General features: G+C 44.0%; 1 protein-coding gene across 3 annotated transcripts; it reads left to right on the top strand.

Annotated features, from left to right (window-relative positions):
* Nucleotides 1-94: 94 nt before the first annotated feature.
* Nucleotides 95-16,502, top strand: hspbap1 (hspb associated protein 1). Of its 3 annotated transcripts, none has more exons than XM_063214206.1 (8): nucleotides 95-176; nucleotides 757-963; nucleotides 1,490-1,674; nucleotides 4,043-4,179; nucleotides 6,300-6,471; nucleotides 13,005-13,088; nucleotides 14,178-14,291; nucleotides 15,919-16,502. In XM_063214206.1, exons 2-8 carry the CDS (start codon nucleotides 780-782, stop codon nucleotides 16,495-16,497), a joined length of 1,455 nt encoding a protein of 484 aa, XP_063070276.1. In that variant the 5' UTR covers nucleotides 95-176; nucleotides 757-779; the 3' UTR covers nucleotides 16,498-16,502. The 3 variants fall into 3 exon arrangements, with proteins under 3 accessions (XP_063070276.1, XP_063070275.1, XP_063070277.1); XM_063214205.1 differs by lacking the exon at nucleotides 95-176 and adding an exon at nucleotides 191-651; XM_063214207.1 differs by lacking the exon at nucleotides 95-176 and adding an exon at nucleotides 191-478.
* The last annotated feature ends 2 nt before the right edge of the window (nucleotides 16,503-16,504 follow it).

A 16,504-nucleotide genomic window follows, 5' to 3' on the forward strand; every position in this document is an offset into this window, starting at 1 on the left:
TGCGCATGCTTGCCCAGAGCGGAAGTGACCACTCTTGAATGAAACTGGGACGCTTGTTTCGCCATGTTGGATTCGTCTTGTGTTTGTAATGTACACATATCTGGAACTGCGAAGAGCCAAGATGTCGCCTGATTCCAAGTATCTCATTTCCTTTCAGAAAAAGAGTTGAAGCTCACGTGAGTTTTGTTTACTAGGCGGTGGAACGTTCTGTTCACTCAAGTTCCCCGAGCTCGAACGTATATTCACACGTGCAGAGTAATGTGAGCAGTGGGTCAAGTTTCACCCATAAAGGGTTCCCCTTCTCTTTTGTGTTGAGGTGTAGTCGCGTGATTTAAGTTGATTTGGGGAAGACGATGCACACACCAACTTTCAAAAGGATTGTAGAAGGGTGCCGTTGCATATGGACGTTTGTGCATTTCTTAGCTTAGGCCTACTTTCAAGTTCACGTGTTCAGCTGGCCAACATAGCCCCATACAAGGTGAAGAGCAGCTGTTCAAGGAGACAATGTTTTAGGTTAACAGATGCAACTGTAATCAGTCTCCATGACTTCGCAATGTTGCGATTTGCAACTTCAGTGAATCCATTACAATATTTACCTAATAATCCAGGCTATGCTAAGTGCCCAACCACTGCTACAACTTTTCTATATCAGTGAGTGCCTGTTTTGCAACAGTGGGATAGGCTCAATTCTCTAATATACAACTGCACTACGAGCGTTTCCAAATTCAGGTTTTTACCATTTATCATTATCATTAGGTCTCCTGGGATAGGGCAATGTCATGGCCAGAAAACCCTTCACTCCAGATGAGGTGCGCAGAATAATAGAGCGCCTGGAGGACCCAGCTGTCTTCCACAATATGACAGATGACTGGCCAGCGCGGGGTTGGACAGCACGACACCTCTCTCTGTGCCTGGAGAAGAAACCTGTTCGCTTTCGCATCGGGAAGAGGAAGGCTGGTAAATGTAAGCAAATCTATACTAAGTAATTGTCAGTTTACTTTACATGTGATGGGAGACCTAGCCTATATCGCAGTCACTCAGTGTGGCTTCACTGTGTAGAATATAAGCCCAGATGGCCTTCTGTGTCAGAGAAGTGGTTTATACCACAATCTGCAGTAAAAGGATCGAAAAGGAAGTACCTAGCTAGACCTGCAGGTAGGCCTACCTCTAGGAATATATTTTTTACGCATTGGTACATTCCTTAATTCCTAGGCCGGGTTCTCAAAATCCTGCTAAGATCTCATACAGTATATCTAGTATAAGTCATGTATTTTTCAAGGACAGAATTTTTAAAGGATTGATGCCACTGTTGTGATTCCCATGATGATTAATTAATAGCCATATTATTGATGTAGTTACACCAGAATATGATTGAGTTCCTAATGAGACCTCTAGATTTTTTTGTTCCTTCTTTGTTTTTTTGTGTCATCTAACGTCTCCATGTCTATTTATCTTTCTCTGTCTCTGTCTGTTTCTGTGTATTTCCCAGCACCTCTCTATGAGACCCAGTGTGAGTACGTGGAGGCGACCCTATCAGAGTTCCTAGCCTGGACCAGCCAGCAGGATGACCCTGCTGTCGGAGCATTCCATGACTATCCCCTCTCCGACTACTGGGCCTATGCTGATTACAAGTACATCGCCAAGCTCTTCCAGGATGAAGAATCTATGTTTGAGGTGACTATTAATGTAATATTGTCAGCATTGCTGCTGGGGTCTGGGGTTCTCTTGAGATATTCATGGGGTCCAATTATGGGTAATGTGGTTTCAGAACCTACCAGATATGCACATATTTCTTCCAGATGTCTGTCACACATAAAGTAGATAACCCTTAGTATTTTCTTCAACATCAATATCTATGTCTATGTGCAACCAAGGTCATCCTGCCGGGATCACAGTGGTAAATTAGTAGCATGACGGTGTGAGACTTTGGGAAGTAGATTTGCATAACTATAGAAGAGAAATATCCTCCGCTCACCTGCACTTCACAATCCGGTGCATCACAGGAAGGAACTAGTAAGTGTTAAACAAGAAAGTCTTCAGATGTGGGTAGTTTACTGTTTTATTGGGAAAGTACCAAAACGAATGTTTCAACATTGTCGTGTCTTCTTCAGAGTCAATAACTATAATAACTATACTATTACTATAACAATAACGATTAATTATTCACTCTGAAGATTACGTGACGACATCGAAACGTCTTGCCACTTGCCAAATAAAACCGTGAACTATCTACATCTGAAGATGCTCTAGTGACTTTCTTCTTTATCTATAACTATAAAGTACCACACTGATCTTCTCTGCAAACTGGCTCCGTTATTTACTGCATTTAGGTTTGATTCGGACTCAAAAATAATAATACATTTTAACAATAATAAATTGGGTGCTGATTCATCAGATTTCCCAATTTTGATTTTTAGCCCTGTTTTAAAACCATTATTGTAAAAAGAGGTCTTAGCTATTGCAATTCCATTCTATTTATTACACTGTAAGAAAAAACAAATATCCTAATTTACATGCTTGGCTGACTCCAGACTGTGAAATAAATAGTGCATCACTTGGCATCGGTATTGATCATCATTACTGTTCAGACACAAGATGTTTCACTGTCAGCTCTCTGATGTGGCAGTCAAGTGCTTTTTATTATTTTTACCCTAGGGAATCTCACCCTGAAAGGTCTGGCAAATGATTTTGCCATTATGTGTGAGAATAGACGCACATTCTTTTGGGCTCGCTTTATTTACTTATTTATTTATTCATTCATTGTTCGCAGACCCATCTTTTTTGTTTCATTTTCTTTGATTTCTTTTGAATGTTTCAGACAAACCTGTGGGGCCTTTTTTTAGAGGCAGGCAGCCAGACATAGGGTCATTTTTTAAAATGACGAATGGGAGCCATTTTAAAGTTGTTGAAAGCCAGAGAGCCAGCCGTCTGTCATTCACAGCTGCATGGGAAATTGTAATAGTCTCATTACACAGGCTACGGGACAGCAGCATCTCACAAGCTGCTCTCTCTCTCTCTCTTTCTCTCTCTCTCTCTCTCTTTCTCTCTTTCTCTCTCTCCCCCCCTCTCTCTCTCTCTCTCCCCGCCTCCCTCTCTCTGTCTCTCTTTCTCTCCCCGTCCCCCGTCCCCCGTCTCTCTCTCTCTCTCTCTCTCTCTCTCTCTCTCTCTCTCTCTCTCTCTCTCTCTCTCTCTCTCTCTCTCTCTCTCTCTCTCTCTCTCTCTCTCTCCCCCTCCCCCCCTCTCTCTCTCCACGTCTCTCCCTCTCTCTCTGGCTCTTCATTTGTAATAGTGACAGGGGAGGGATGATTGACAGCTCAAATGGCTTTGATATATGGTGCAGAGGGAAATGGTTGATCGGCATGTGTTTAGAATCTAGCAATCACACCGTTACAGAGCTCCGTTCAAAGAGCTGTCAGGATTAAGATGAAATATGCACATTTAGTGTATTCACTGGTCAATTTTCTGCTACTGGTATTTAAAGCGATGTAAAGTAGTTTTTGTCTTCGGTTCAGAAAGTGTTTGATTGGCGTGTATTTCAAATCAGCAGTCAAACAGTTGTAAGCATAAGTATGATATACAAGTATGATATATCAGCTGGTCAACGTTCCGCTGTACAGATACTTAAAGGAATATGATTGAGTCTGTTCACAGAATTTAGCATGTTAGTATTGTGGTCAAGTAGGTTTTCAAAAACTATGATATGAGATGTCACACTTCAGCAGGTTTGAAGTGCAGTACAGTAACATTTTAATAGCATTTATTTTTCTTATGGCCACGACAAGTACCTGATGAAAACAGTAGGTTGGCCACCAATACAGCAGTTATGCTTCCAGTCATACAAAAACATACTCACAGAAATGCATTATTTTTAAGTATGAGGAATCTGTATTCTATGCAAAGAATGTGCTGCCAGTTCACTGGTCTTAGAGTTGCAATTCTTTATTTGTCTTGTTGAGAACACTTTGCATGTTTTTACAGTAAGTATGCTTGTATGTCCTGTGCACATCAGAATTCAAAATAAAGTTTGACTTTGCTTTATCAGGAGGTGGTGTGGTCTGATTTTGGCTACCCGGGTCGTGATGGAGCAGCCAGTACCCTGTGGGTGGGTACCGAGGGGGCCAACACGCCTTGCCATCTGGACACGTACGGCTATAACCTGGTCTTCCAAGTGGAGGGCAGGTAAGTGATTACCCACCACCAACTCCAATGGCCTTCTCAAATTTTAATCTAAATCACACCAGTTCACCCCAGAGGGGTAATGCATTAGCAAAAGGGCATTTCTGCAGAACACTAATGGACCTCAAAAAATCATTACTTTTTAATACAAGACCTTGAAATAGTATTTTACTTAATCTCATAAACCTTTAATGGAATTTCAATATACAAGTGAAATAATTTTCAAAGATAGAAATCTTTCTACTTTTGTGGCTAATGTTATTATTCCCATTAGTTATATTCCATTAAAGCAGTGTGTCAATGTTAACTACACTAATGCGCACAGAATCACAGTATTTTATATTTATAAATATAAAATATAAATATACATTTTAAAAGTTTGCTTTGAACCCACTATAAATGTGAAACAATGTGAAAAGTTTTCTGTGACCCGTAAAACATATGAAAAGCTTGTAAGTTTACTTTGACCTATCGAAAATTCTTCAGAGTGTCTGTGCGTGCGGGTGTTTTTTGTTGCTCCGTCTTCTGTATCTGTATGGTAACAACAGGCTCTATTAGGCTGGAGGTCTTTGTGAGGAAGCCTAAAGGAGGCTAGATAGGGCCAGCACATTACCAGAGTGTCCTGGACTGAGGATAACAAGCCTGTTGCCTAACAGAAATAGGCTTCCACAAAAAGGAAATAGCTCGGGCAAGCCATTGACGACAATGTGGATGAAATCCTGTATTCTCATGTATCTCTTTCTTCACTGCATCCACCTCCCTCCTTCCCTCTCTCTCTCTCCTCGGGAAAAGGGTACGAGATGAGTGCAGCTGATCCATTTTTAAGCCTTTTGTGGGGGAAAGTAATTTCTCTCCAGCCATGTGTGAGTGAGCGAGCCAGAGAGCAAGGGCCTGGGTGCAGATAGCGGAATAGGGGAACGGGGTTGCATTGATCAGAGTGACTGAGCAGCCATTGTCGTCCAAACAGGCCGTGACAAAGGCAGCGCACCTTAAAGGCTTCCATCTTATCATCAGGAGGGACGGCCGCTCTCATCAGAAATGTGCCTCCGTCACTTTAGTTCTGTAATGACTTGCCCCCCAAAAAACTTTTTTTCATGTCGCTCCGACCTGGACACAATTACCCCATCGGGCCAGACGCGTCGACCTGGAGAATTGAATTTGTTCCGGCATTTTCCAGATTGAGGCGCTGATGGTTCTTCAATAGACAGTCTGCGTACATGTTTTTTTCTTCTTCAAAGAGGAGTTTATTTTGCAAGCTTTTATGTCCACAAAGTTATATTTTCCATTAGTGTCTGTTTGATAGGTTATTTTCTCTAGTTCTTTTCTCCATTTCGTTTCTCTTGTTGTGATTTTTTTTGCCTATTACTGAACAGTAGACTCCTCTATGAACCATGTTAGCTAATTCAAATGATTGACAAGTTAGTTATTGCATTGTGGTAAAATTGCCCGAAGTCAACTCCATTTGCTGTTTAGGACTATTTAACTCCTACTTTGTTATTACCTGAACCCCAGAGGGTCTTTCAATGCAAAGTAGAGTAGAGTTCCTTTATTGATCCCAAAGGATTGTCTTTATTGGTTTGTCTTTGTTGTTCCTGATGGAATCAATAAAGACAAACTGAAATTTTGTTTGCGTGTTTGTCCACCCAATTGATTTGTCAATAACTTGTCATGAATGACTCGATGGTTTACCAAAATTGGTTTGTAGACTCAAATGGGAGATAGAAACATTCTATTTACCTTTCATTACAGTCTGTGTGCCTATGCGTTCACTTGTGGCTAGGCTGCCGTCTGTGATTGCACTTGTTGACACTGGAGAGACAACATCGGAGCAGCACAGATGCTATTCTTTTTTTAATCTTTATTCAAGTGCACAGCATGACTAACGTTTCGATGGTGTTAAATCGCAACTGTGCTGCTCCGGTGTTGTTTCGCCAGTGAAGATTTCTTGCCTCACTCCCGTCGATGTACAAGATGATAAAACAGAAGCGCAAGGAATTACCCCCTTTGTTGCACTTGTTGACATTTACATTTAACATTTTAAAAGCAAAAACGCTACTTTTTTAAAGCAAGCACACTCCTTTCTACTAGATTAAATAAAAATGTAATGACCTTCCTTTGCCCAGGAAACGTTGGCACCTCTTCTCCCCCGACGACACCAGCTGTCTGTACCCGACCCGCATCCCCTACGAGGAGTCCAGCGTCTTCAGTCAGGTCAACGTGCTCCAGCCGGATCTGGGCCGCTTCCCAGCCTTCAGCAGGGCCCGGGCCCATGTTGTCACCCTGCAACCTGGACAGGTGAGACAGGCCACAAACAGGTGTTTGTCCCCTTTGTGCAGAGCTTCTGTTATCACCTAAGTGTCACCAAAATTGTAATGACCAAGTCGTAGCCTCTTACTGCAGAGCCTATTCACTCTTTGCTGAAGACACTCAACAACAACATTGATATGACGATGCAGTGAGTTTTGGGTAACCGATTAACATTTGGTCATTACCATTTTGGTGACTATAAATATCAGAGGCTCTGTGCAAAGGGGTTAATCTGTTACTTAAGCTTCTCTTATATCGTATTGTTACGATATAGTTAAGTCTTTTCAGCAAAGTGTGAATGGGACTGTCGGTGTGCCCATCTGCACAAAGAAGCTACCTGGTTCCGCTCTGGTAAGCTGGCTACTGGAGGTTGCAATGCAAGGTGCAAAGCAATTCAGACAAAGCCGAGAACAACTAATTCAAGTTAGGCTTAAAGTAGAGAAAGCGGTGTTCTCAAATCACAGTATGTTACCCTTTTCTGTTTGCTCCAGAGGCTGTGGAGTGGCAATACATTGTCTCCCACTAGCCCCTTATTTGAAAAACAAACATGAAAATGCAAACATCCCCAAACGTGTACTTAAATCGACTTTTTTTTCTGCACTTGCAAGCAGGATGGGGTTCGAAGAGCCGACAAGGATCTCGTGGCCCCCCACCCCCTGACTGCTGATTTAAATGAGGCTGCGGTGCTTTGGTATTCCAAAACACCATTAGTATGCAGCGCCGGTGGAACAATACATCGGCTTCAATCAGGGGCTAGCACTCTCAATAATGTATAACATACAGTATCTCAAAATAGTGTGACAGCGGCCGATACATTATGTATGAGGGGTGCGGAGTGTGCATTAAAGCTGATTGTATCATTTCCACAGGCGCACAGGCACAAGTCTGGGGAGATATTAGGGAAAGCTGAGACCCAATTTGGGCTAGTGCCATTTGAGCAGAGCCAGGCCTCCCAGGCATATCAGGGGCTGTGCTGTGTGGTGATGCTGCTGCTGCTGCTATTCAGGCTGACTGACTGTCTGGGCCCTTGAGCGGGCTCTGGCCTGACTGGACCTCACCAACATCCTTTTTTTTGGGTCTTTTTTAGACTTTATTAGTGACAGTACGGTAGAGAGAGATAGGAAATGCTTTGGAGAGAGAGAGACTGGGAAGGGTCGGCAAAGGACCCAGGCCGGAATCAAACCTGGGTCGCCGGCGTAGCAGCCCAGTGCCCTACCATTAGAGCCACAGTAGGGCCCACCAGCCTCCATTTCATTCCATCCCCTTCCCTTCCACCGGACTATGGGCCAGATTTCTTCTTTCACAGCTCAGCTGTTGTTGTTAACTCTCTCTCTCTCCGCACACCGGCCCCGATAAGTGCATCCACACCGCTCTGCCATCATTGGATTCCATTGTTTTCAGTAAGCTTACATCCCTGCACATCAGCGCCCAACTCTTCTGCCGCCACCTGTTAATTCAATGGGAGTCTGTTTTGGCTGTTTTGTCTGAGCCGCAGAATAAAATCTTTTGTTGAACTCATCAGCTATAGAACGTGAGCTGCATTCAATGCGTTACAATGTAGGAGGATCAAGCGAAATGATGGAATTTGAAGGTGCCCCTCATTGATGTCAGAGCGGTTAACAAAGGCCTTAACTGGGTTCTCGATCTGGCTCTGGACTGGACTGGACTTAAGCTTCCATTGCCCCATTCCGAGCTGACCATGGGCCAGGCGTCTTTCCCAGCACAGATGTTCTCCATCAACGGCATCATCAGATCATTTGTGTGTGCAAGTGTCTTGCAATCAGAGCCCTTGTTTGAGGTCTGGAAAATTTTGTTTGTCAAGGTGGTGTCGGCTGTGTAATTATGTGAGTGAGTGTGATGATGTTGGCTTGGAGGTATTTTGTTGGACAAACTGATTTTCATTCTCTCTTGCTCCTGCCCTCCTCTCTTCTCATACCCGCGATAATTTTCTGCTCTGAGTCTATTTTTCTCTGTAGCTGGAAAAAATGCATATGGATGAACTATGCAGTAAAACAGAGTAATTAATTATTGAAGCGTTAACCCTGAAACTTCAGTTTTCTTTAGCATATTAGTTCTATCAACTTGCTCAAGTACAAATGCTGACAATGTGAACTCAAAACTGCAACTGGAGACTGGAAAAGAAAGTGTTTTTTGCATTCACTCTCCTCTGTCTTTAGGGACTACGGCTAGATATAAATTAAAATGAGAAAATGAAAAGGGGCTTTTTAAGGGGTTGTGCATTATTCCGTTTGACACTCATTTATGCCTAGTTTCCAGGATACGCTGTGTAATAAGTGGAATATTTAATTATTGCTTTTAATCATTTTATTCCTTTGAAAACCTCAGCACACCAGCTCCGACAAAATTGCGTACCACTGCTCTGCCAAAATTCGATTCCATGTTTTTCGCCAGTGGCAAACTCTGCCGCAGCCACCTGTTGTTTGTTAGCATTCAAGTCAATTTTGGCAGATCTGATAAAATTCATTGTTGAATTCACCGGTGTGGTCACTATGGTATGTTTGTGGCATCAGAGTGTACTGCCAGTTTGTGGGGCCAAACAAAGTTGTCAAGTACAATGCTCTGCAGTGCAGGCCTAATTGAAATGCAAGTCCTTGAAATAAATCACAGCGACCACCACGTCAACATCATTTGGACTATATTGAATCCCTGACCTCGTATGAACTAGTAACAAATTAGAATCAAATCAATACGTTTTGCTGTTTATTTGCTTTGATTTGTTTCTTGCTTATTTGGACAAAGAACACAGCCAGCGCAATTAGTATCACCTCTGCGTCAACATGGTCATAAATTACAAAGCGATCAGGAGCAATATGTAAGTAACTTTGAAGAAATTCTTTGACAGCAGTTTGGTTAATTGAGTGTAATTGATGATACCCAGTCCTTTGGAGGAGGTTAATTGAGTCTCGATACAAACGTGTGCCGCATAAGGATACGCTGGGGAGCTTTTCACACTGCAGCCTTAATGCACAACATGACCCATAAGTCATCAACCGCCCAAGAACAATGAATTAAACAGCAATAGATGTTTGCTGTATGAGTTTTGATGGATGATCTGTGATGACAAAGTGTCAGCAGACCACGTTCCTTTGTGATAGATGCAGTACAGCGTGCAACAAAACATGCCCCACCCTCAGACACTGCCTGAGGCTTTGGTCTTGTGTCATAGTCAGTTCAAGGCAGGGGTGTCTTTGTCAATTTCTGAAATTAAATACATGCCGTATTCAGTTGCTCCTCTGCACTCTACTCAACCTAAGTGATTTCAGCAAGCAGCCTGATCTGTCTGCCCGGTGACTTGTCTAATGTCTACTCAATAGTGCCAGCGTGTTTTGGGAAATAGTTTGATCACATATATTTTGTTTTTCTTTTTTTAAGCTTTAAGTTTTGTTAATTTCATCATTCTAGCACATATTTTTATTTTTATTTCAAGCCTAAATTGACAGCTCTGAACACAAGGTGACTGAGCATCTTATCTGTGATCTTACTCATTGTCCCAAGTTTGTATGCATGTACATTCTTTTTTTCTTATTCTCCAGTGTGAATATGTGTCCAGACATAAACATGGCTGAGAAGTCAGGTCCATAATTAGAATGGGAGGCTCTCAGACAGGCAAAAAAGCTGGTTAAAAAAAGTCTGTCTGGGGGGGAAAAAAACTGTTTTGGGCTCTGGTGGCTGTTTGATCCTAGAGTGCTTGAAGCCCTGGGTGACAGGTTCGCCATGTCTAGCATGTCACGAACTAGAAGCAGAAGGCAATGTCCCCCCTCTCTCTCTCTCTCTGTCTCTCTCTCTCTCTCTCTCTCTCTCTCTCGTTCTCTCTCTCTCTCTCTCTCTCTCTCTCTCTCTCTCTCGTTCTCTCTCTCTCTCGCTCTCTCTCTCTCATCAATCTCTTTCTTTCCCTTTTTTTTCCGTCCTACATCTCTTTCTCTTCCTCTCTCTCCACTTCTGAGTTCTCTCTTTTTTCCTCTCTATCCCCCCTTTCTCTCAGCATCTCTCCTCCCCCATCTTCAATGGCGGGACGTCTCGCCATGTTGCCCTCCTTAACATTCTCGCGACGCTGCACTCCTTACCGCTGGCGTTTTTTCCCCCCGTCTACTTTTACTTTCATTCCCTTCTCACCCTCTCCCCCCCCCCTCTTTCTGTCTACCTTCCCTCTTTCTTTCACCCCCTTTTTTGCGCTCTTTGAGTTTTGGAGGTGGTAGTGGCAAGGCAATTAGTCCCCACCCCACTGCCCCCAACACCACCACCACCTCTTCCCCAGCCGTGGTGCTGCTATTCTCCCCTGGCCAGGAGCTGGGTGCTCTGCATGCAGATGAGATGAACCCTGGCTGCTTGGCTGGTCGGCCCCTGGGCTCCGCTGTCCTCAAAAGACGCCTCACAGAGGTCCTACAAACATACACACAAACGCAGGCATACACACACACACACACACACACACACACACACACACACACACACACACACACACACACACACACACACACACACACACACACACACACACACACACACACACACACACACGTGCATAAGCGCATGCATACAGATAGATGCACATGCCCTCTCTCTCTCTCCCTCATATGCTCTCGGTCTCCCTCATACGCGTTCTCTCTCTCTCTCTCTCTCTCTCTCTCTCTCTCTCTCTCTCTCTCTCTCTCTCTCTCTCTCTCTCTCTCTCTCTCTCTCTCTCACTCAAAGCAGTCTGTAAAAGTTTTTTGTAATGGTCAGTTGTAACTGTGTTCATGTTTGATGACTCCGTTCCTGAAAGACTTGTCCAACGCCCATGTCTTCATATAGATTGGTTTTGTGCGTGCCAGATTGCATTAAACGTTTCATCCCCTCTGTCGGAATAGCTTAGCCAAGCTCTTGAAGGACATATTTTAGTTGTAATTATTGTTACTACACAGTCTAGACAGTCCATTAGACATTGATGGCTCTATGGAACCAAATAAAGAAGGAATAACTTAAAATCATGGATGGTTCAGTTCAGTGCAACTTTATTTGTACCCGAAGGTAAACTGGGTTTGCAGTTTAAAAAGAAAGATGGGTGCCCTTACCTATAAGCCACAAGACGCATAACATGGAATCTAAAAACACATATAGGCTACACAAAGAATAGATAAATGAGACATATAACTATATACTATATACTATACTATATATGACTTATAACATACAACATACTGTACACACACACACAAGGGGCGGAACTGCTGTGGAGAGATGACACACTCCTGGCGCAACCAAAGTGCAAAAGGCATTGTTACAAGTAAACCTGCAGTAAACCTGCAGGTCATATAGCTCATGCCTAAAACTGAAATGTTTTATTCTTAACTTGAAAGACCCAGTCCGGGACCAGGCAAATAAAAACATTACTGCACATCTAAATGTTTTACTATGCAGACACACCACGTTATGCACACTTTTACAATCCCATCTTCCCATGTGAGTATAGTCTTTAAAAGTCAGTCATATGTCTTATCTTGAGGCGTACTACTACCAGCTTGAGAAAGGCCGACCCCTCAGCTATTGATGTATATGCCAGAGGCAATCTAAAGGGAGGTATGGTTGGGCTGGGCCCACCATACCTCCACCCTCATCGCCTTCAGCATGCGGGTGCGGAATGGATAGAGGCGGCTGCACAGCTGGCCAATCAATAGCCGTCCTCTTGGCTTGATCAGGACAGAGCAGGTGATTGGGGTTGGCAGCCTCTGTTGCTTCAGGTTGTCCTTTCCCCAGCGTGAGAGATGGACAACGCTGCCCTCAAGTGGAGAGATATTGTCATGTTCAAGTTGAGGGAAAAGGAGAATTCCGGCTGATTTCAACGTGCAGTTGCATTGTTCACTCTGCCCTTGACTTGTCAGTCTCGGAGATGCATCGTTTTTTTATTTTTTTTTTGTTCAGTCCTTTCCAAGATCATGGACACCTAATGTGGGCATGGAGTTGATTACATATTGTCTGAAACATCTTCACATGTAAAGGGAAAAATCATCAGTACATTTTTGTTTTTACTAGGCAAGTAAGGCCACTACGTAGACAAATCACCTAAAATGAATTATGATGTGGTAAAAATATGATAACCAAACACACATAGCAGGGAAGAAAAAGTGCTAAGAAGACATTGGAATGCACAGCAAAGCTTGGTCCAACATCATGCACTCTCTCTCTCTCTCTCTTAAACTAATGTTTGCTGTTGTCTCTTGTTTCAGCTTTTGCCATCTGTTCTCTCTGTCTTCTTGTACAGTACTTGTAAAGACCAGCCCAGTCACAGATGAAACCTCTACGCTAACCGTCATCTTTGACACAGTACAGCACACCGACCTTATGATTATGCGTCTCTGATGACGCCACCTGACTAAGAAACGGTGACCTTTAGAATATGATTTAAGCGAGAATTATGTCAGTGCTTTTTAGAACATTATTCATGCCGTATGACCTTTTCCTGTTCCTCTGTCTCGGTGTTTGACCTTTTCCTTGACCTTTGACCTCTCCATTGTGTTGCCTAGGTGCTGTTTGTCCCTCGCCACTGGTGGCACTACGTAGAGTCCCTGGACCCTGTCACTGTCAGCATCAACTCCTGGATCGAGTTGGTGAGGCACTGTGTATGTGTGTTGTGTGGGTGTATGTATTGTGTGCATGTATATCTTATACATTGTGTGAATGCACTGTGTGTGTGCGTGTGTCTGAATCTGAGTCTGTGTTTGTATGTATTGTGTGCATGTATAATATGCACTGTGTGAATACATTTTGTATGTCTGTGTGTGTTTGAGACTCTTTTCACCTGCAAACAAACTTGCTTTCAGACTCAACCCATACCCAACCCATCAGCCTGCCATGATGCAGTGCAGCCACAAAGCTAGATACAGTACTTCACAACAATAACACATGAAGGCTCTTTTTTTTCCTACCCCGCATCTCTTCTTTCTTTACTGATAGCATAGCAGCAGAGTCGAGGTCACCCATGTCGGAATGACACCCCTGGGAAAGAGGGAAATGGAAGAGCACTCCTGCTGGGATGAAGTGTCTGAGAGAGAGAGAGAGAGAGAGAGAGAGAGAGAGAGAGAGAGACGGGGAGAGACTGGGAGAGAGAGAGAGAGAGACTGGGAGAGAGGGGATAGAAACTTTTTCTTTGTCCTCTTCTCTCTAGGTGGGTGGGTGTGTGGATGGGAGTGGGTGGGCGAGGAGGGGGGAGTGGGTATGTGAGATGAACAAAGTCACCCAAGACAGCCCATTGTAATTCTGCCAGGCCCTCCACTCCAAAACATGTGAAAGAGGCTTTTTTCCCCCTCCCTACAAAAAAAGGTGTCAGTGTCTGGCACCGAGAGTGCAGCTGCCGCTGTTGTCTGTATTGTATTGTATTGTAGTGTCCCTTTTTTTCTTTTTCTGCTCTGTTCCCTTTCGTCGCTCCTCTCACCACTCTCTCTTTTCCGTTCTGTTCTGTTCTTTTACCACTCGTTTCTTGTTCTCTTCTTTTTTCTTCCTCTCACCGCTGTCTCTATCTTTATCTCAATATTCATCTTTATCTCTGTCTAGCTGTCTCTATCTTTATTTTGTTTCTCTCTCTCTCGCTATCGTTCTCTCCTTTCACCACACTATCTCTCTCTCTCTCTCTCTCTCTCTCTCTTTCTCTCTCTCTCTCTCTCTCTCTCTCTCTCCCCATCTCTCTCTCTGCGTGGTAGGAGGTGGATGATGAGGCGAGGGTGGGGGAGGCTCTGACCAGGGCGTTGGTGTGTGCTCTGAAGACGACTCCCAGCCAGGACAACACCAGTGAGGACTGGCTCAACCCCACAGAGGTACAGTATACTAGTGCTACTACACTACTACATTATCAGGTGGAGTGAGAGAGAGAGAGAGAGAGAGAGAGAGAGAGGATACAGTTTTATTTTTTTACTCTCTGAACCTGAGACTGACACCTTTGACAGGTACGGCTGAGAGAGATGGTGTGCGTGTGCACGTGTGTGCATGCGTGCGTTTGTGTGAGCAACATATCCTCAAACTATTGGATATGTGGTGATAGCCAGCACCACAAAGCTGGATAGTTTACAACATTAACACATGGTGGGTTGTGTGCCATGTGCTTGTGTGTCGGGAGAAGTCGAGCTCTTGCCTGCATTTGGAAGTGAAGTTAGTGAAACTTCGTTTTTTCTTATACTTCAGACATGTTAAAGTTTCCTTTTACCTGACACGTTTTGACGGTACAATTTCCGTCTTCCTCAGAGGGTCAGGCGGCAGCTATACCGTCGAAACATGTCAGGTAAAAGACCAACCTTTCACATGTCTGAAGTGTAAGAAAAACCCTAAGTTTCACTACAGGTAGATATGATGAACGTCATACATCTATGCATTTGGACCACACAACTACCGTAGTTAAAAGGCATGTGTTTGTGTCAGGGAGAAATGGCATTTGTGTCCACATTCGGTTGTGATTTGGCTTTTTCATTTGGACACACACACACACACACACACACACACACACACACACACACACACACACACACACACACACACACAAAGACCCCCCCTTTTATGACAATGTGGTTTTATTATTATTGGTCATTTTAGATAATACTAACAGTTCAGCAAATATAGGAGAGAGTTAGTGGAGCATCGGGCCCTAATGAGGCCTGTTTGCTTTTTTTTTCTCCTCACGGTGATGAATGATCATTGACTAAAGTAATGATGCAATTTTAATGGTGTAGTCTTTCAGCCCTAAATGTTTGCTGCACACGGCATTTTCCCTGTCATTTGATGCACCCAGCATTCTGTAGAGATATAAAACCCATTGTCTGGGACTCTGACTCGGTGTAATTAATTTAGTACAGGGACTGTCTGGAACCACGGTTAGAAACTCGTTTTGTATTTTAGGTAAGTGAACCATTATTTTGCTGCAAATTGTCAGTTAAAAATCATCATTTTGCACACACAGACTTTTTTGGGGGGGTCTCCATAAAGTACACAATTTTGTTCTCTTAGTCCAGCTTAGTTTTGTTGTCTCAAGTTGTGCAAAGAAAAATACACTGACGATTAACTTAACGAGCAAAAGTTGGAGCAACCAGTGGACAGCCATGGTGAGTCAGTGTGGCCTTATCAGTGTAATCTCTACGTACAGGTATGCTCCTACTGGCAGCAGACCAGGCAGGCCCTTCAGAGATGATGCTCTGATAAAGCCACACAACTGATCTGTGGTCAGATAAGACCTGCGGACAACTGTGGTCAAATTGTTGATAAGACACGAGCAACTAACTGTAAACAAGTGTTTACTACACTTGAAAAAGATAACGTGTGTGTTTGCGTGCATGTGTGAGAGAGAGTGTACGCAAGCGTGCATGTGTACACACACAAGGAAGCTGCACAGTATAGGATTGCACTGTATTGGCTCAGCTGACACCAATGTCTAATTGAATGTAACATGTGTTTTAGGATGGGGCGTCCTCTCATGACGAGAACATGCAGTACCTGAGCCTGGCGCTGCAGGCTTGTGTGAGGAAGAGGAGTGCAGTCCAAGAGGAAGACTCCTCGCCACAACAAGGAAAAGATGGCCACCGGGCCTCCAAGCGTGACGCCAGTGGCAGCGTCAAGACCAACTCCAGCACCAAAGACGAAGACGGAAGAAGAAAAGACAGCTCGTTCATGCCTCCGTTTGGACTTAACCTTGTCCCAGTACCCTGTGTAACGCACGCCCTCAACGCACCGAAAGACCCAACTCTCAAGGACACCCGTTGGTCCACAGACCATAATCCTCAATCTGCCTCAGTGTCTGACTTTGATTCACGCACGGCACAGGAAAGCGGCCATGATGGGCGTGGCGATCTCCATAAGAGACCAGAGGCTTCTACTTCTGCTGTCGTGTCAGAAGGTCTCTCTCTCCACAGTGAGGGCAGCGTTCCTCAGGTGTCTCTCTCCACTACTGACCTGCTGGAGAGCCTGGTCCACCCAGACGTCATCGCTCTGGTCAGCCGTCTACTCCTGGACAGGCAACGCCAACTCTCAGGCAGTTAGACTATAT

Source organism: Engraulis encrasicolus, chromosome 13 (genome assembly GCF_034702125.1).
Source record: "Engraulis encrasicolus isolate BLACKSEA-1 chromosome 13, IST_EnEncr_1.0, whole genome shotgun sequence".
Classification (NCBI taxonomy): domain Eukaryota; kingdom Metazoa; phylum Chordata; class Actinopteri; order Clupeiformes; family Engraulidae; genus Engraulis; species Engraulis encrasicolus.